At 39.7% G+C, this 20,971-nt stretch overlaps 1 protein-coding gene across 5 annotated transcripts in view; it reads right to left on the bottom strand.

Annotated features, from left to right (window-relative positions):
• Positions 1-20,971, bottom strand: part of TTC27 (tetratricopeptide repeat domain 27) — a 178,116-nt gene that overhangs the window by 88,637 nt on the left and 68,508 nt on the right. For all 5 annotated transcript variants that reach the window (XM_018055099.1, XM_018055101.1, XM_018055098.1 and 2 more), the window contains exons 10-12: positions 18,486-18,599; positions 3,857-3,952; positions 733-855 (exon numbers count right to left, since the gene is read on the bottom strand). In XM_018055099.1, the coding sequence (XP_017910588.1) occupies positions 733-855; positions 3,857-3,952; positions 18,486-18,599 (333 nt within the window). The remainder of the gene's footprint in view (positions 1-732; positions 856-3,856; positions 3,953-18,485; positions 18,600-20,971) is intronic.

Genomic DNA, 20,971 nt, shown 5'->3' with positions numbered 1-20,971 from the left:
GGGTTTCACTCTGCCTGTGTACCATACTTATGATAGAAATTTACCATTTAAAATTTTAGTCCAAAATTAACAAATGACTTCAATGTGTCCATTTTAACAGATATACACAGTGCACAGTCCTTTAAATAGTCTGTTCATTTATGAGGGAAAAAACAACAGATTAATAACAAATGCAAATATTGCAACATTTTCTCTCTTGATCCAATTTAAAGGATGGAATTAAATGTGCATTACACACTTGACAACTCTTTTGCCCCAAGGTGGGAGTGGAGGAGGGGGCTGTCATAACCTTTCGATATTCTACAGGTCGAGCTGCCCTCCCTCCTAGGTAACCTTGCTTCTGACCCACAGCCTCTGATCATCAGGCAACCTAGTGATGCTTAAAATATTTCCCAATAGTTCACTTTGAAGTTGTCTACAGAAGGAGAGTTAATAAAGGAAAGAGATGAAAATGTGCAATGTCTTTAAATGTCTTTCATTATTTATTCATAAACATCAAACACTGTATCAGTTTGGGGCCTTACTTTTTTCCTTTATAGTACACATGCAGACATAAAATAATCTGCCCCAATGGAAATCAGAGAAAACATTAAGAAGATTTCTGATGAAAAAAGTGAAAAAAGGAATATAAGCGAACTATTGGCAAAAGTAGGCTTAAAAAACAAAACAGGTAAGATGATGGCTCAAAGATGAAAGGGTCTGGCCAGAGCATAAAATTTCACTATTACATACCTTCCCATGCTGCCCAGCTCTTTCATAGCAAATGACAACATCTTCCCACATTTCTAGCTTCTCAAATATCTGAAGGGCTGAACTGGTACATCCCAACTCAAAGAGTAAACTTGCAAGTTGGCGCTAGAAAAATCAAATTAAAATAATGAACAATCCTTCGCACAGATTCACACATAGATTTCTGTTCCATTTGTTTCTGTTCCATCTGTTTCTTTTCCATATCTAATCTGCCATTTTAAGCACCTGCTTATTGCAAAAAATGCCTAATATCTATAATTCACCCTCTGCTGAAAAAACATATATGTTTCCTACATGTTGAAAAACATACAGAACTGTTCAAAATACACAATATATCAATTTTTCCCACGAATTCAGAACTTAAAACGCAAAATCTGCACTTCTTTATTATCTAGAAAGTCTATACATGACAATCTCTGTTGTAAAGCTGAGATCAAATAAGTCAATTTTTAAAACTCTGTTAAAGCGGCCCTTATCAGAAAGACAAATATAAATATTGCTGAGGATGTGAAGAAAAGAGAACTCTTGGGCACTGTTGGCAGGACTGTCAATTTGTGCAGCCAATATAGAAAACAATATGAAGATTCCTCAAGAAGCTGAAAACAGAGCTACCATATGATATAGCAATTCCACTTCCGGATATATAACTGAGGAAAACAAAAACACTAATTTATTGTAGTAAGTACATTCTAAAAAATTTAGCTACCTAGTTTCCCAGTACTTGGGATAAAATGGGACAGTACTTCCCAGATAAAATGGGACAAACTGTGATAAAGTGAGTAAAGGTTAAGTATATTCAAAAATAAAAATAGTATATAAGTGGTCCATCCTGCATGAATAGAAAAACAATATTAAAAAGGTTTAAAAACTAGGTAAAACTCATGGGTAAGGTATGGTTGTAAAATTCAAGACATATTTAAGAGCTAAGAAGCTAACAGACATGGAACATGCAGAACTAACAAACTCAGAAAGTAAAATGAAACCATAAAATTTCATTTTATAATGAAAATCACAGTTTTATATATATTATTAAAATATATTTTATATATTATATAAAATATATATTATAAAAATGAATATATCTGTTATATATATTATAAACATATATTATAAACATAAAAATAAATAAAAGTAATGGCTCAATTCTTCTGTATCCCATGAAATATAGGAGAATTTGGCTATTTTAGAATATGTGATTGAACATTTTCAAACACTGAACATCACATGTGGGAGCTGGAATAAATCTTAATGCTCATATAGTAAGGAGTTCAATCTTTCTAATAGTGACTAAGTTATGGCATCTAAGCTGATATGGCTAACTAGGAGTAAAGACAAATATGTTTTGTAATAAACTGTGCTGTTACTTCCTGATCTTTAAAAATAATTAATTAAAGATATGCTTACTCCCAAGAAATAAAACTGATTTAATTTCTTAATGAAAGAGGATGTTTATCTAACTGCTCAAAGATCCCCAAATCCACAGCTTCCTAAGCAGATAAAATAAACACTGAGCCTATTTGAACAGTATTTAATTTTCCTAATGTTTCTGTTCAGAAAGTAACAGCTACACCCTCAACAGACATGTTTTGTCATAATAATAGCTCAGAGTTTGATTTGTTTATACACCACAAACTACATAGTACAAAGTCAAAGCACTTAACAAATTTCACAGATCAGGGTTAAAAACATGCCAAAAAGTTTCAATTGCTAACACCTTTCTGATGAAGAATTTATCCTTTTGAGATGATATGAAAAAAAATTTTGTGCCTGTTTTATTGAGATGTCTTCAACAGATGAAAGTGAAAGAAAGTGAAAGTGAAGTCGCTCAGCCGTGTCCAACTCTGCGATCCCATGGACTGCAGCCCATCAGGCTCCTCCGTCCATGGGATTTTCCAGGCAAGAGTGCTGGAGTGGACTGCCATTTCCTTCTCCAGGGGATCTTCCCAACCCAGGAACTGAACTGGGGTCTCCTGCATTGCAGGCAGACGCCTTACCGTCTGAGCCACAGAGAAGTCAATAGATGAAGTGAATCCCAATGTATAATAGACCCTCTCATTTACCCTGAGCTTACGAATATACTAATAATCTACTCTAAGAAATCTTATGAAGATTCTGAGTCACTGAATTGTGGGCTGGCATTTATAATTCTAAGTCACTACCTATGTGCATAATCCACAAGAGATGACATGAAGCTGGTTAAAATGACAATGGTTACTAAATCACTGAGAAATTTCTGGCTGGCATTATTTGACTCCACTTAGCTTCTCTGTGCCATAGCTTTCACATTTGTAATTCGGGATTATTTCACAAAATTGTTGCAAAAAAATAAGATAATGTGTGTGAAAGGCAGAAAAAAATGCGTGCTTCACAATAAATGTGCAGTAAAAGCTGGCTGTTATTCTCTGGAATAATTACAACCCAATGAAGATAAAGGAAAGGAGGCAAACTAGACTAAAAGTTGGGAGAGTAGAGATGCTCATGAACTGCTGTGTGATCAGCACTGGAAAAGTGCAGTTATTGATAACTGCCCTGGGCCGCCTTTTTTTTCCCGAGGATTAAGAAACCAGAATTATAAATTAAGAGACCAGACCAGGTGTCTAAGTTGTCTTCAGTGAATAAAATATTACAAAACAGAGGAATGACACCTGTAGCACAGGGGAACCCACAGGGCAAGAGCTAAACTAGGTGTTCTCATGTCGTTAGAAAGAAGAAAGTAGTTAAGGGCATTTCACATTATCAACTATCAAATAAATGCTTTATTTACCATTTGTAAACAATTTGCTTAAAAGGTTCATTCTTTAGCAGAAAATCCTTACAGGGCTTTTAAAAATAAAAAGTTATTTTGAAAATGAAGACTTCTGTGGCTCTATTATATAATTTCAGGAGTTCTATTTAACCTAGTTTACATTCTTTTCAATGTTTTAAAAGTCTAGTATCATTTCATTCAAATAGCAGTGTGAAATAACTGGCAATCCCCAGCTAGATACTTTCCCTTTTCCTTGAAATATTTGAAAACGCCAACATAAATTTACAGTCATTTTTTTCTAATGCATTTATCTTTCAAAAGGGAAGTGTTTTCCATACCCAATGACAACAACGAAAATACCTGAATGGCCCAATGAGGTGGCACTTGACAGCAGTAGAAAATCTTCAGACGTTCCAGTATAGACGTAGTCCTATCTTCAAATTGGTCTGCAAGAGCCTTAAGAGCAGGCATCATAATTAGAATCTATATGAGTAATGACTTTTTAATATGAACAAGATTTTTGTTGCAAAAGTTTTACAAATAGACATATAAACAATAAAGAATACAAGTTACTTTGATAAGGTGTTGGGATGTGTGAATATTTTCTTCAATTTCCTTAAATGTTAAAAAAAATACTTTAAATTAATCAACATTTATGTAATTCGTACATTAAAAACATAATAAGAAAACAATTTTTTAAAATGAGGTTTCCTATAGTAGTTCTTTCAAACAACTAGCCTTATTAATCCATCTTTTTATTTTTTCTGTTTTCTAAGAACTGTTTTTAGTGTATCTATTTCACAACCATACTGTCACTGGGACAATGGCACTTCCGAATGTAAATCAGAGATAAATTACATGAAGACTCTCATTTGGGACCATTTTCTCAGGAATAAAATGAAATCAGAGGGTGTCTATTTGATCACAGAGGACAAAGTCTCTTACTCTTCAGCAACAGAGCTCATTCATTCAAGACCAGTGAACAACTTCAACCTGCATGCACTGAGGAAACCCTGTGCTGGGCTCAAATACCTGCACTTTGTACTAGGAACTGAACCTGCAGTTCTTGCCTGGAGAATCCCAGGGACGGGGGAGCCTGGTGGGCTGCCGTCTGTGGGGTCACACAGAGTCGGACACGACTGAAGCGACTTAGCAGCAGCAGCAGCAGAACCAACAGAGGGCAGACCAGCAAGACAAAGATGGCTGACTCTAAGAAGGGGACCAAGGCCACATGCAAAGCTAAAGCCTGCCACTAACTGGTGGTCACAAGATGAGCATCACAAGACCTCACATATTCAGCATCAAAATGAATGCAGACACTCTGGAGTCCTAGAAAACACACGGACAGCGGTCTCATCACCACAATCATCTTTACCTGACTCTTCATTTGTCATCTAGTACAGATACACGTTTTTTCTGTTTTGCACTGAGCACTTTCAGCTGTGCATTATTATGACCTTTTCTGCATAATGCAGCACTCAAATTTTCTCCTTTTGGCAACTGACTAGGTTTCACAGGCCTGTCTTACAAAGATTACATGGCAATAATACGGCAATTTTAATGCACATATTATGATTAGGTAGGAATATTCAAACAACTAGGGTCATGGCATCCAGTCCTTTCACTTCATGGCAAATAGATGGGAAAACAACGGAAAACAGTGAGATACTTTATTTTCTAGGGCTCCAAAATCACTTTGGACCATAACTGCAGCCATGAAATTAAAAGACGCTTGTTCCTTGGAAGAAAAGCTATAACAAACCTAGATAGTGTATTTATATGCAGAGACATCACTTTGCCAACAAAGGTCTGTCTAGTCAAAGCTTTTATTTTTCCAGTAGTCATGTACGGATGTTAGAGTTGGACCATAAGAAGCCTGAACGCCAAAGATTTGATGCTTTTGAACTGTGGTGTTGGAGAAGACTCTTGAGAGTCCCTTGGAGTGCAAGGAGATCAAACTAATCAATCCTAAGGGAAATCAGTCCTGCATATTCATTGGAGGGGCTGATGCTGAAGTTGAAACTACAATACTTTGGCCACCTGATATGAAGAGTTGACTCACTGGTAAAGACCCTGATGCTGGGAAAGATTGAGGGCATGAAGAAAGGGACAACAGAGGATAAGATGGTTGGATGGCATCATCAACTTAATGGACCTAAGTTTGAGTAAACCCTGGGAGATAGTGAAGGACAGAGGAGCCTGGTGTGCAGCAGTCTACAGGGAAGGGTTGGACACGACTGAGCAACTGAACAAGGAGAGCATCCATGTATTTGAGAATGGTAAAGTACTGCGTTGGCAACTTACTTTCTAAAACTTCAGGATACAAAAGACAGTTGGTCCTGTACTTAGAACTTTTCTGTAAGCTTGAAATTGTTTTATGAAATTAGCTTTTAAAATTGAAAAAAAAAAAGTAAGATAGTAAATCCAAACTTCCTCCTAAAAGGACAAGAATCTAACAAATCCCACTGTCAGTAAAAGGAGACCCGTTTCAGAGTAGGGGAACTGCTCCTCAGCTGGGGAAAATAGGAAGTTCTCTATATTATATGAGGTGGAAGATATATTTGCTAGCCTAAGAAGATCCTGCCGAATGAGAAAACACTCATTGCATCACTTCTTTGACAACCCAAGATGCTATTCAATCAAATCAGTCAGAACAAATTGAGTCATAACCAGACTCCTAAAACCATCTTGGTCAAAATATTTTTAAAGTTTTCTGGCCTTACTTCAGAGAAACTTAATAACAAAAAGGTTGCATACTTCTGCCCAAAGCTATTTAGTTGGAGGAAAGAGAGAAGAAAAACTTCTGGCTGAGTACATATGGTTACAATACATAAATAAAAGACTCACTGAATTACTTCATTAAGGGGGAAAATTTTTCTTTTTATCAAATTCTTTTTTTTCCTTCAGAAAGAAAACATAAATAATGCTTATTTAATAAGCACAGAGGACAAGACGGTTGGATGGCATCACCGATCCAATGGACATGAGTTTTGAGCAAGCTCCGGGAGATGGGGAAGGACAGGGAAGCCTGGTGTGCTGCAGGCCATGGGGTCACAAAGAGCCAGACACAACCAAGCAACTGAACAACAACAATTTAATAATTAAATGCCAAAAGCAACATCTCAACACTTACTTTTATGAAGTCTTAGTTACATCTAAAACATTAGATTTTCAAACGAAACGCGTTTGTGGCAATCCAGCTAAAACATTAAGCAGTGCTCAGTAAATATTTCCCAACTTATTAATAAACAGATTTACTGGCAACCTACTCCAGTATTCTTGCCTGGGAAATCCCATGAACTGAGAAGACTGGCAGGCTACAGACCATGGGGTCACAAAAGAGTCGGACACAACTGTAGTGACTTAGCAGGCACATTATGTATTTCAAATACTCTCAGACACTTTTAATTGACCTCACAGTGCTCCTGATACTCTCAGATACTCTCCAAAATAGCAAAGACCACTGTAGAGAGTAGAGGACCAACATTTATTTGAATTTGATGTCACAAATAAGCTCCTGAACAAGTACAACCACATTCTGTAAGAATTCAAATAGACCATGTGTGTGATAAAGATTAAAAACAGAAGTCTAACCTATTTTCACTCCTGCATAGAATATACTTCTTCCTACCTTAAATGACAACCACCAACAAAGCCAAGAACATTAAGTTGTCTAGTTCCTCTACTGAATTCAAAGCACTCTCTTATTTACTGCTGCTGCTAAATCGCTTCAGTCGTGTTCAACTCTGTGCGACCCCAGAGATGGCAGCCCACCAGGCTCCCCCGTCCCTGGGATTCTCCAGGCAAGAACACTGGAGTGAGTTGCCATTTCCTTCTCCAATGCATGAAAGTGAAAAGTGAAAGTGAAGTCGCTCAGTCGTGTCCGACTCCTTGCGACCTCATGGACTGCAGCCTTCCAGGTTCCTCTGTCCATGGAATTTTCCAGGCAAGAGTACTGGAGTGGGGTGCCACTGCCTCCTCCGGTCTTATTTACTAACTCACTACAAATACAGGGACTTAGTCACAGTTCATCTCTAGGTTTTTCAGAGCAGGATTATTTATAGTGACTCATTCTGAAATAATTCAATTATAGTCAAGTGGACTGGAGTCCTTTACAGGAAAAAGTGTAGATAAGTGAGGTGACTTGAATTCTGTTCTAGGTCTACCCACAACAAGTCAAATCATTTAAGCACAAAGGCACTCATCTACTACATGATTTTCTAAATGACCTTTTGCACTTCAGACACTCTAAGCATATGCCTTTATCAAGAGTATTTGGGGCCTTCCTTGGTGGCTCAGTGGTGAAGAATTCACCTGCCAATGCAGGAGACACAGGTTCCATCCTTCATCCAGGATGAGCCCACAAGCCACGGAGCAACAAAGCCCAAGTGTCACAACTATTGAGCCTGTGCTCCAGAGCCCGGGAACCACAACTGCTGAGCCCACGCGCCACAATTACTGAAGCCCGTGTGCTCTAGAGCCTGTGCTCCACAAGAGAAGCCAATGCAATAACAAGGCCACGCACCACGACCAGAGAGCAGCCCGTTTGCTGCAACCAGAGAGAAGCTTGCACAGCAACAAAGAGCCAGCACAGTCAAAAATTTAAAACATTTTAAGAAAGAGTATTTTGTTGAATTTCCAGCATTTGAAAAGGCTGTCAGTCTCAGGCACCATTAGCTGAACACAAGTATCAGGTTTATTCCCCAGGGACAAACCATACCCAAGTAGTTCAAAAGACAAAGGCAAGACGCTAAGTCCTAGGAGACTGGGACTGCTGAATGGGAAGCCTGAGTTTCTACTGTTAATGTATGTGTGTGAATGTGGACAGAAACAGGGAGCTCAGAGACAAATGGGTACCTTGCAAGCTTTCACAAATTCCCAGAAATTGAGGTAAATGACCTCTAAAGCAGTGTCCTACTCTTTCACTTGCCATTTTCTCTCTCCAGTTTCTAAATTTCACGTATTTCAGACCTGAAAGTCATGGACACTTGGTCATAAGTTAACACGGGCATGAGAGGTTGGTTTTTAAGAAAAGATAGTAACATCAAAAATGGAGAGCGAAAGAGAGACACAAATACACCCTAAACCAATCATTAAGAGTTGAAAGCAAGCAGACTGTACACAAGGAGGGTGACAGATGTGGATAAACAAGAAATATGATGAGAAAAGAGTGAGGAAGAGTCTAGCTTTGACTAGACTGAGAGGTTGGGAGGCGGGGGCGCGGTATGGTGCGATAAGAGAATCAGGCGACAGAAAATCCAGGTTCAACTGCTGGGACACACCAAAGACAACTTCATTCATGATGCATAAACTGTTATATGAAACTGTTTTCAAGTGTTAAGACTCTCTTTTAATGTCTTTTTCTCTCCAAACTCCACCTCAAAGCATTTATACTTTCAGTGTTGAGACAATGTGCCTGTGTATACAGTTTCTCTGACCCCAGACAGTAACAACTCGAGTCTTCCAGAAACCAGTACCAGAGATCAGAGGACACCGCTAAGGAATGGGGAATAAAAGAATAAATCCCCACAAAACAATGATGGGCCCTCTCTGTCTTCAGCAGAGAAAGAACTTCTCTCCAAAAAAAAACTAGAGAAAATTAAGACTACATTTTAAAATTAGCACATGGAGAATGATTTAGGACAATTTTGAAGGACAATTCAGAACAAGGTCTGGTACGATTTAGACTTTATTTATGTGCTCATATCTAAAAGTATGGCACACATATCTTTGAAAAAACACAGCTAATCCCTAAGGACCTACATTTTCACTGAAGGCTATTCTTTCTTGCTTGCGTGATATCTAAGTGCTTATCAGCTTTCTGAAGAGCCAAGTCAAAATTAGCTGATAATCTAAAAGGTATGACTGATCACATGCCAAATCACCTTGCCTTTTTGTGCAATCTGTGTATGCATGCATATGTCTAGGAGGGTGAGATTTATTATAAAAATCTGTACTTAATCAAATATATCCAACAGCTGGGTTGAACAGTTCTCTCTGACAGGAGTCTGCAGTCATTCAATTGTGACTCACAAACAGTTGTGGTCGAGTTAACTGCTACCTCAAAAAACTTCCAAGCCTAAGAAAACTTCCAATAGGAACAAGGAGAATGAGAATCAAAACCTATTAACACACCTACTAAGTATCAACATCATCATTAAAACTATTGTTAACCCAGTTTTATCTCATGCATAGGGAACCGCAGCTCAGAGAGATTAAAAAAATCGCTTGCCCGAAGTTTAATTTTTTCTTTTCGGCTGTTGTTTTGTTTTAGCTTTTTGGCTGTGCAGCACAGCGTACAGGACCTTAGTTTCCCTGACCAGAGACTGAACCCGGGCTCCCTGCATTGGAAGCGTTGAGTTTTAGCCTATGGATCACCAGGGAAGCCCTGTGCTCAAAGTTTAAAGCTATGAGTCAGAGCCTGTCTGATTTCAAACACTATACTGACAGCTTCATCAAAACCATAACCTCCTAATTTAAGTGGAAATGGTCAGATCTGTGAAAATAAAAAGCTGCTTCTCACTAGAAAATATTGAAAACTAACGGTTTTCCCCCACCTAATCCCATACTAAGCGAGTCAGGGTCAGGAGATCTGGAGATCTGACCAAGATTTCTGCTTCCTGTTTCAAGGACTTTCTTGTGTTGGCTGGTAGGAACTGGGTCTATTAAGGGGAGCTAGGAGAGCCTAGATGTCTTTTTTTTGATTCCAGACTAAAGAGATGAACACAAAGAGGAAGTCTTAAAGGAAATGCAGACAAAGCTCTTGGAGCATTCCCCTTAGTCACACCTCAGCAGTTAATCTTTCCAGTGTCAGGACCTCTTTGAACTCTTATAAATTACTGAGGGACTATAAAGAGCTTTTGTTTATGAGGGCTATAATGTATCAATATTTATCATATTAGAAATTAAAACTGAGTTAAATTTAAATATTAAGTTCATTCTAAAATAATGACTCCATTACATTAACTTACATTATATGTTTTATGAAAAATAACTATTTTTTCTCAAAAAACAAAATCGTAAAAAGTTTAGCAAAATCTGGGGACTCTCATGGTAGTCCAGTGGTTAGGACTACTTCCACTGCCGAGGGCCTGGGTTCGATCCCTTGTTAGGGAACTTAGATCCTGCAACCCAACTGGTGTAGTCAAAAAGAAAAGAAAAAACAATTGGCAATGACTTACACTTTTGCAACTCTATTCAATGTATGGCCTAATAGATGACAGCTGGATTCTCATACCTGCTTCTGTAGTCAACCTGTTGCAATATGATGTTTTGGTTGAAATTTATGAAGAAAATTTGACCTTACACAGATTGGTAGTTGGAAGAGGGAGAAGTATTTTAATAGCTTTTTAAGTTAATTTTGCATGTTATTCTTTGATACTACATCAAAATTCAACAGGTGGTTAGCTTCTTCGAGTCATCTGCAATGTGGAATTTGAAATCCTATCAACGAAAGTTATCCTGTTACAGTAAATACTCTGTTATAGTAAATCCACTGGTCTAAATAAAAAAAAATCATAAAATAAACCCATTCACTGATGTGTCTTGAACTTTGACTGAGTCTTTTACCCATGCTTGATTTTTCACATCATGCATTGGTCATTTTGGAAAAATGTGCAGATTTGCAAATGTCTACATATTTAATGCACTAATATTATCATTAAGCTCGTATAAAAACTCTCATCCCAGTAACTGAAGCAACGGGAAGATGTCAGGTTTATAACTAAAGATACAAGACTTTCAAAAGTTTCATTTTTTTTCTTCAAGCTCAAAATTCTACCACTGGTAACAACCAGAAGTGATAAGCTCACTTCATTCATTTTTGAGACAATTTCAGCCATAATACCCAAGTCTGAATACCCATAGTCTGTCAGTGGTTCTTCCAAGTAAAAACAATGTTCCATGGGAAAAGCTCCATATTGTTACCCTGCTTATTTAACCCATATGCAGAGTACATCGTGCAAAATGCCAAGCTGGATGAAACACAAGCTAGAATTAATATTGCCTGGAGAAATATCAATAACCTCAGATATGCAGATGACACCTCCCTTATGGCAGAAAGCTAAAAGGAACTAAAGAGCCTCTTGATGAAGTGAAAGAGGAGAGTGAAAAAGCTGGCTTAAAACTCAACATTCAGAAAACGAAGATCATGGCATCCGGTTCCATCACTTCATGGCAAATAGATAAGGAAACAATGGAAACAGTGACAGATTTCCAGTTTCTTGGACTCCAAAATCACTTTGGACAGTGACTGCAGCCATAAAATTAAAAGATGTTTGCTCCTTGGAAGAAAAGCTATGACAAACCTAGAGAGCATATTCAAAAGCAGAGACATTACTTTGCTGACTAAGGTCCGTCTAATCAAGGCTATGGTTTTTCCTGTGGTCATGTATGGATGTGAGAGTTGGACTGTGAAGAAGGCTGAGTGCTGAAGAATTGATGCTTTTGAACTGTGGTGTTGGAGAAGACTCTTGAGAGTCCCTTGGACTGCAAGGAGATCCAACCATTCCATTCTGAAGGAGATCAGCCCTGGGATTTCTTTGGAAGGAATGATGCTAAAGCTGAAACTCCAGTACTTTGGCCACCTCATGCGAAGAGTTGACTCATTGGAAAAGACTTTGATGCTGGGAGGGATTGGGGGCAGGAGGAGAAGGGGACGACAGAGGATGAGATGGCTGGATGGCATCACGGACTCGATGGACCTGAGTCTGAGTGAACTCCGGGAGGTGGTGATTGACAGGGAGGCCTGGCGTGCTGCAATTCACAGGGTCGCAAAGAGTCGGACATGACTGACCGACTGAACTGATGAACTGATGTACAGATGTGTGAGTTGGACCACAAGGCTAAGCACTGAAGAATTGATGCTTTCGGACTGTGGTGCTGGAGAAGACTCTTGAAGAGTCCCTTGGATAGCAAGGAGATCAAACCAGTCAATCCTAAAGGAAATCAACCCTGACTCTTCACTGAAAGGACTGATGCTGAAGCTCCAATACTCTGGCCACCTGATGCAAAGAGCAAACTCACTGGAAAAGACCCTGATGCTGGGAAAGATTGAAGGCGGGAGGAGAAGGGGAAGACAGAGGATGAGATGACTGGATGGCATCACCAACTCAATGGACATGAGTTTGAGCAAGCTCTGGGAGACAGTGAAGGACAGGGAAGGCCTGGTGTTCTGCAGTTCATGGGGCTGCAGTCAGACAGGACTTAGTGACTAAACAACAACAACAATGGGAAAAGCAGTTCGCTCAGGTTTTCTTGGAATAACCACTGCACTCACACAGCACAAATGTTTTATAAGTACCTCCCAGTTCACCACATAAAATATTTAAAAGCAAACTGTCAAGGATAAAGATTTAATAAAATAATATTGACTGCTTTATCAAAGACAATCATAAACAAAACTTTTTTTTTTTAAAGCTACAAATGCATGGCTATGAAGCACAGGCTGACTGAGAGCACAGTGTGGAGTCCCGACTATGATTCTGGTGAAGGGCCCAACAGTTTGACCCTCCATTGCTTCTGTTGATTCAGTATCAACACAGTGACAAAGTAAAACAGTACTTTAGTATTGTTGCGAAGGGACTTCCCAGGTGGTCCAGTGGTAAAGAATCAGTTTGCCAAGCAGGAGACATGGGTTCGATCCCTGTGTCAGCGAAATCCCCTGGAGAAGAAAATGACAACCTACTCCAGTATTCTTGCCTGGAGAATTCCCATGGACAGAGGAACTTGGTGGGCTACAGGCCATGGGGTCACAAAAGAGTCAGACACACAACAACTACTTAGCGACTACACAACAACGTTGCTGTGAAGATAGTTGTGACCTGTGGATTCTCTGAAAGGTCTTAAGGAGCCTCAGGGCTCCACAATCACCCTCTGAGAACTGGGAGATGCACTATCTCGCGTGGCGTTCCCAGGCCCTGCCCACTTCCAATTTTCTCCCAAAACTTCTCCAGGAGACCTTCTTGGTAGTTCTCCTTCACTATCTTGTCTTAAAAGTTCAATGAGAAAAGTCAGTCTATTTATAATCTGAAAGTAGGGTAAGAGTACAAAGAATATGTATTATTAAAACCTAAGTGAATGTTTTAAATTCTTAGTATCATCCATTCTAAGTTAAAGCAGTCAAATCTAACAACAGTTACACCTACTTTCCTGAGCAGTCTCTGTCAGATGCAGAGCACACCTGTTCCTCAGTGAGCTCAATCTGGCTCCAGTCTGTGGCCCTTGGTAACACACACCTCTAAGGTTCCTTCCAGGTCTCAGTCCCCTGTTAAATCACAACGCTGGCCTCCAGGCTTTGACAAATGCCCCTTTAGTCTCTGTTCTGTATGGACTTGGGTATGAGACTGGAAAACATCTGGAGCTACTAAAGACGAACAGCCGGTCTCAGCCAGGAGCAGGCTCTTCCAAAGGGGACCATAATCACCACCCTCACAGGACCCTCAATTTCTGTGGGCTGGGCTAAAGAGCTATATTTTAATAAGCACCTTGCAAGTGGTTCATATGTTCAGGCAAGTTTGGGGAAAGCTGCACAAGGCTCTTAAGATGTACACAGGGTGCTATCCCGGGGGAAACCAATGCGTCAGTTCAACCAACACAATCTGATTCTGTCAAAGAATGTTGAGTGCCCCAGCTGGAATCTGACTGAAGTGAGCATTTAGTGCCTTTAGACATGTGTTGGACATTATTCACCCCACTAGCAAGTTCCTCTGCTATTCTTGAGTTTTCACTGTTCTACAACTTTCTAGGTTAAAAAAATTTTTTTTTACTATCAACAATATTTTATCGCTTCTCCCTTCTTTTACCTCACTTATCTATGAACCAACTGTCGCCTATTTTTTATTAATCTACTATTATGAAACTCACACTCTGGTTTGGCCCACCAGCCTCCCTCTGAGCAGCATCCTCTCTTGGCCTTAGCCTTGGCCTGTTTCACTCAGCCATGTGCACATTCTGTTCCTATACAGGACCACATCCCGATCACAGGACCACATCCCGATATTATGGGCACTCCACGTTCCCCTCCTCTCACCTAAATTGTACGCCCTGAGACGCTGAGTTCTGCCACCAAGCCTTGCTCAAAAAAGCCTCTGTTCACTTCTTTCTGTCTAAGCTGGTTCAACCCCCTTCTTCCAGATGATGCCAAGTCTTTCACAGATGGGTACAACATGGTCAATCAAAGCATGGACTTTGAAACCCAAGACAGACCAGGTTTGAATTCCAGTCCAGCTATTAGATCTTGGGTAAGTCATTTAAATTTTCTGTGCTTTACTATCTTCATCAATAAAAATATAAGTAGCACCTACTTCCTAGGATTATCTAGCACCTGGCATCTGAGTGATCAGTAAATGGCAGTAACTATACACAGTTCTGAACAATGAATAGTAACTACAATGATTCCAATAAAATTAAAGCACAGCCACAGTCACAGGAGCAAGTTCTGGTATGCTTTTGAATAACTTTCAAATGCTACGTGTGGCTATTCACGCAGGTGAAGTACAGAGCTAGAATGGAAGACATTTATCTCAGATATCTGAAAAGCTCCATGGCAGGACACAGCACACTAAACATGAAACACTGTCATTACCCCAATGTTTTTAGATCTTCCAGGCAGTAATGACTGCTTTCAGTGAGCTGTGAAGGACTGGACAGCTTTATTTTCTTGTACCCAGACTTTCCCTCTTTAAAGTGAAGATAATAGTAACAGTTAACATTCACCGAGGGTTTTCTATGTGCCAGGTTCTATTTCAAGCATTAAATGAAGTCATTTAACCCTTTGTTATCTGAATGACAGCTCTCTCCATCCTCCAGGTGAGGAAGTGAAGCACAGGTTAGAGGGCTCAGCCTTGGCCACAGTACGTGATCTCTCTTCCTCTTAGACTGTGAGGGCTACAGACAACAAAATTTGGTGCTTTTCTGACAAGAGACATTCTGATACTGAAGCAGGCAGAGAAAAGCAGAGAAACAGGAAAAGAGAGAAATACCTGATGATCTGTTTGAGCTGTGAATCCAACTATCTCTGGGACTGGAATACCTCTAGACTTCCCAGCTAGAAAAGCCAATAAATATCCCTTTTCATAGCAAGTTTGAATTGGGTTTTTGTGCCTTAATTTCCTTACCAAGACCTGTTCTTAAATTGTACTGAGTAGAAGTATAAAGAGTCTTGAAAAGCTCTGAGCTTCATTCTGTCCTCTATAAGCACCATGCATTTAGGAAGAGGATATTCAAAATAAGTATAAAGATTGAACACAATTTCTCAAATTTTGAAGCCACACCCCCTTGGTGGGCAACCCAAGCATGACCAAGGTCAGCCTGAACTACTAGATCACATCCCCACCCCACCTCCCTTCCTCAGTCAGTGGCTCCATAATGGCAGCCATATATTTTCCATCCACACAAACAGTCACATATCAAGGTCAATACTGAGCCTGCCAAGCATAACACATGTGGATGTACTTTCATGAAGAAGATATGTGAAAACATAATACAGCACAGCACATCCTGACACTACAACATGGGAGCGAAGACTGGAATGCAGAACAAACGACCAGCCTGTAAGACAGAGGATACACATTCTACTCGAGTTCCCATAGACTAGTGAACATATTTCCAGGTAATCGAGTAGTTAATACATGGACTCCAGTCTCTTATCACTTCTAATCACTTCAGAGGGTAGTTGCAGTTTATCATTTTTTAGGAAACCCTATAAGAAAAACTCACATTCCTTTACCTCTTTTCCCTTAAAAAATACAACCAAACAAACCGTGAATTACTACCCGCCAAGACCACGACCTTACCCTCAGTGTGCTCACAACAACTGCTCTGTTCTTGTTAGCTTTGGCACTAGGCTGAAGATCTGGACTGCAATGATACTAGAAAGGCCGGGCTCTACAACTCAGACTGCTAAAGTGCCAGATGAGAATATAACTTTCAATTCAGCTAACTCTTAATTATTCCTGCTGATGACTAAATAATTCAAAATGGATTTTTTTTTTTTTGGGCTCATACATGGTTTAGTGGCATAGTGGGATGAGGAAAAACCTGAATGATGACAGAGAAATAAGTACTTTATATACTCTATTGGTAAAAAGCAGGGTATAAATAAATACAACATTCGGCATTCAACAAACATCCACCAAGTGCTTATTCTGAGTATACAAAATAAGTAAGACACAGAATAGGACCCCTCAAGAAGCTCACATTCTAGCAGTGATGATGGAAAGATTTTCAACTAAAATATAATTTAGTAAATGCTAAAATACAGTATCAAGAACAGATGTTCTAAAAATACTCATTCAAAAGTTGTGAAATCTCAACTATCTTCTACCATTAAGAAAGTCAAATTGCAGCATGAATAGTCTCCAGTGACAGAAAACTGCTACAGTCTCAAACTCCCAGAAATTCAAGGGTGAAGGAAAAGATTCCTGCCATGAAATCATCTTCAGAGGCACAACCACCTGGAGAGGGGCAGATTTAAATTTAAATTAACTGGTTTAAGAGATAACTGGGTAATTAAAATTCATCAGCAAAACTATTTTAGTAGTGAACATAAAGTAACATTAATCCTCAGCAACTGAGCTGAGTTTATCTAACATTAATATGAATATTATCAGACAAGGATGACATCTGGTTTACACAAGTTTTTTTTGGTTTGAACAAAAGTTAGATGAATGTATGTAGGGCTTCCCTGGTGGTTCAGATGGTAAAGAATCTACCTGCAATGCAGGAGACCTGGGTTTGATGCCTGGGTCAGGAAGACTCCCCTGGAGAAGGGAATGGCTACCTGCTTTAGTATTCTTACCTGGAGAATCCCATTGACAGAGGAGCCTGGTGGGGTTCCATGGAGTTGCAAACAATCGGACATGACTGAGCAACTAACACTTTATCTTTCACTTTGAATGTATGAGGTTTCAATTAATCTGCCTCATATTTGGATTATATGTATAATATATTGCTTTTACCATACTAAAGCAAAGAAGGAAAAGATGTGCTCTCATGATTGATAAGGAAAAGAGAAGGAAATGGTAACCCACTCCAGTATTCTTGCCTGGAGAATCCCATGGACAGAGGAGCCTGGCAGGCTACAGTCCATGGAGTCACAAGAGCCGGACATGACTTAAGCAACTAAACCACCACCACCTACAGTGGGCTTCCATGGTGGCTCAGACTGCAAAGAATCTTCCTGCTAAATGCAGGAGACCCAGCTTCGATCTTTGGGTCAGAAAGATCCCCTGGAAAAGGGAACAGCAACCCACTTTTAGTTGGAGCTTCAATATCAGACTCTCAAAATTAATAGAATGAATACACAGAGCTTCCAGGGTAGTAAACACACCCAAGTTCTAGGAGGGCAGGGCACCCTAAGCTCTACAAAGACAGAAACTCCTCTGCTCAGGACCCTTCCAGACCTTGCCCCAAAACCTCTTCATTCAGCTGCTCATTTATATCCTTTATAATAAATCAGTAATAGTAATTAAGTGTCTCCCTGAGTTTTGTGAGCCATTCTAGCAAATGATCAAACCTGAGCTGAGAAGGAGGTCATGAAAACTCCTAGTTTATAGCCATTTAGTCAGAAGTATTAGACTTGAAATCAGAATCAGAAAAGGGAGGCAGTCTTATGGGACTAAGCCCTTCATGTATGGGGTTTGTACTAACTCCACATAGTGTCAGAATTGAATTAAACTGTAGACACCCAATTGATGTCCACAGGGAAGTGAAGACATACTTGGTATGGAAACACCTACACACTTGGTGTCAGAAGTGTTGAACAGAGAAACAGCTTTCCTTTAGAGAGGTTAAACACCAGAGCCACAGAGCTCAGTACACAGCTGGGCTTTGGAGTCAAGCAAATTCTAGAACAACACTCTCAAACAATAAAATGTGTTTGAGTAAAATGAAAGCCATCTCATTATTTTATACTCATAATAAACATGCATGGTTATTGATAACAATAAAGAGTTGGAAAACTAACAAGAATTGCAACTTTAATTCTTACCTGTGTCTGCCTCATTGCTCGTTCCACTCGGCGTGTGCTTCCTCTCTCAAGTTTTGTCCGGAGGATCAAAGCTGATGTCTGAATGGCCCAGAACTTGGGTTGTGAAAGTAAACACTGATGGGGAGGGGGGAAAAAAAGACCACAAAAGAAACAGATAAACTGGATAATCCACTCTGAATATAACAAAATTAATATATCAGGATACAGTTGAGTGACGATTTGAAAATCATCTCAGCGAAAAATAAAAGACAACACGTGCTTTCAAATGTTTTTGGAAAAGAATGTGCTCATTTGAGCAGAATCATTACTTAACTGAGCTGACCTGTTCAACTGATTAAATTCCTTAAGGAATGAATCAGAATTATTTCCAGATAATCAAAACAGTAAATGGAATAAATCTTACCATTAATTAATACATCTTTTTTATCTCATAAGTTATACAAATATTAAAGACCATACTTCTCAAATTTGAAATAAATTTTTAAAAATTATCCAAACTCACAAATGAAAACAAATAATTAGAAATCTAGTACATTTTTACTTAAAAAATACCTTAATCTCCTGATGCAAAGGCACATCAAAGTTTAAGGAAACCATCCTAACATTTATGAGAACGCTTTCTAGTCCTGGTTAGGGTAGAGAGTCTCTAATTTTAATTAAATGTTATCCTAGAGGGACATCTTAAGAAAGACTGGCTTATAAGAAAATCATGAATATGCACACACTGAAACCTAGACCCAGAGAAAGCTGTGACCACCATCAGTTGAGAGAGTGCAGTAGAAACCACTGAATCTGTCCACAAATGCACGGGGTAAGGGTGAGTGGGTTCTGGGTGCACAAGAACAGAGGAAAAATGTATCCTGATACAGCAGGGACTTATAATGAACACAATTTAAGCTCTTTGCTGATGACATGGAAACCAACAGTGACCCTGAGTGATCATTCCCCAACAGGAACTTACAGTGAGGGTTGCTTCAAAGAAAGGCAAAAGGCATAATTGTCTGACAGTTGACTACATGCTTATTTACTCATTTATATTTAAAAAAAAAATCCTAGTTAACTAGAGTCCAATGAATCATTCAAAACCTAGCTGTGCATTCAGTTCAGTTCAGTCGCTCAGTTGTGTCCGACTCTTTGCGACCCCATGAATCGCAGCACGCCAGGCCTCCCTGTCCATCACCATCTTCCAGAGTTCACTCAGACTCACGTCCATCGAGTCCGTGATGCCATCTAGCCATCTCATCCTCGGTCGTCCCCTTCTCCTCCTGCCCCCAATCCCTCCCAGTATCAGAGTCTTTTCCAATGAGTCAACTCTTCGCATGAGGTGGCCAAAGTACTGGAGTTTCAGCTTTAGCATCATTCCTTCCAAAGAAATCCCAGGGTTGATCTCCTTCAGAATGGAATGGTTGGATCTCCTTGCAGTCCAAGGGACTCTCAAGAGTCTTCTCCAACACCACAGTTCAAACGCATCAATTCTTTGGTGCTCAGCCTTCTTCAGAGTCCAACTCTCACATCCATACATGACCACTGGAAAAACCATAGCCTTGACTAGATGGACCTTAGTCGGCAAAGTAATGTCTCTGCTTTTGAATATACTATCTAGGTTGGTCATAACTTTTCTTCCAAGGAGTAAGCGTCTTTTAGTTTCATGGCTGCAGTCACCATCTGCAGCGTTTTGGAGCCCCCCAAAATAAAGTCTGACACTGCTTTCACTGTTTCCCCATCTGTTTCCCATGAAGTGATGTGACCGTATGCCATGATCTTCATTTTCTGAATGTTGAGCTTTAAGGCAACTTTTTCACTCTTCTCTTTCACTTTCATCAAGAGGCTTTTTAGCTCCTCTTCACTTTCTGCCATAAGGGTGGTGTCATCTGCATATCTGAGGTTATTGATACTTCTCCCAGCAATCTTGATTTCAGCTTGTGTTTCCAGTCCAGCGTTTCTCATGATGTGCTCTGCATAGAAGTTAAATAAGCAGGGTGACAATATACAGCCTTGACGGACTCCTTTTCCTATTTGGAAACAGTCTGTTGTCCCATGTCCAGTTTTAACTGTTGCTTCCTGACCTGCATACAGATTTCTCAAGAGGCAGGTCAGGTGGTCTGGTATTCCCATCTCTTGAAGAATTTTCCACAGTTCATTGTGATCCACACAGTCAAAGGCTTTGGCATAGTCAAGAAAGCAGAAATAGATGTTTTTCTGGAACTCTCTTGCTTTTTCCATGATCCAGCGGATGTTGGCAATTTGATCTCTGGTTCCTCTGCCTTTTCTAAAACCAGCTTGAACATCAGGGATTTCACGGTTCACATATTGCTGAAGCCTGGCTTGGAGAATTTTGAGCATTACTTTACTAGCATGTGCTGCTGCTGCTAAGTCGCTTCAGTCATGTCCGACTCTGTGCGACCCCATAGACGGCAGCCCACCATGCTCCCTCGTCCCTGGGATTCTCCAGGCAAGAACACTGGAGTGGGTTGCCATTTCCTTCT

This window comes from Capra hircus, chromosome 11 (assembly GCF_001704415.2).
Source record: "Capra hircus breed San Clemente chromosome 11, ASM170441v1, whole genome shotgun sequence".
NCBI classification, from domain to species: Eukaryota; Metazoa; Chordata; class Mammalia; order Artiodactyla; family Bovidae; genus Capra; species Capra hircus.
Note: the sequence above shows the minus strand (reverse complement) of the source record. Positions and strands in the feature narration are given on the sequence as shown.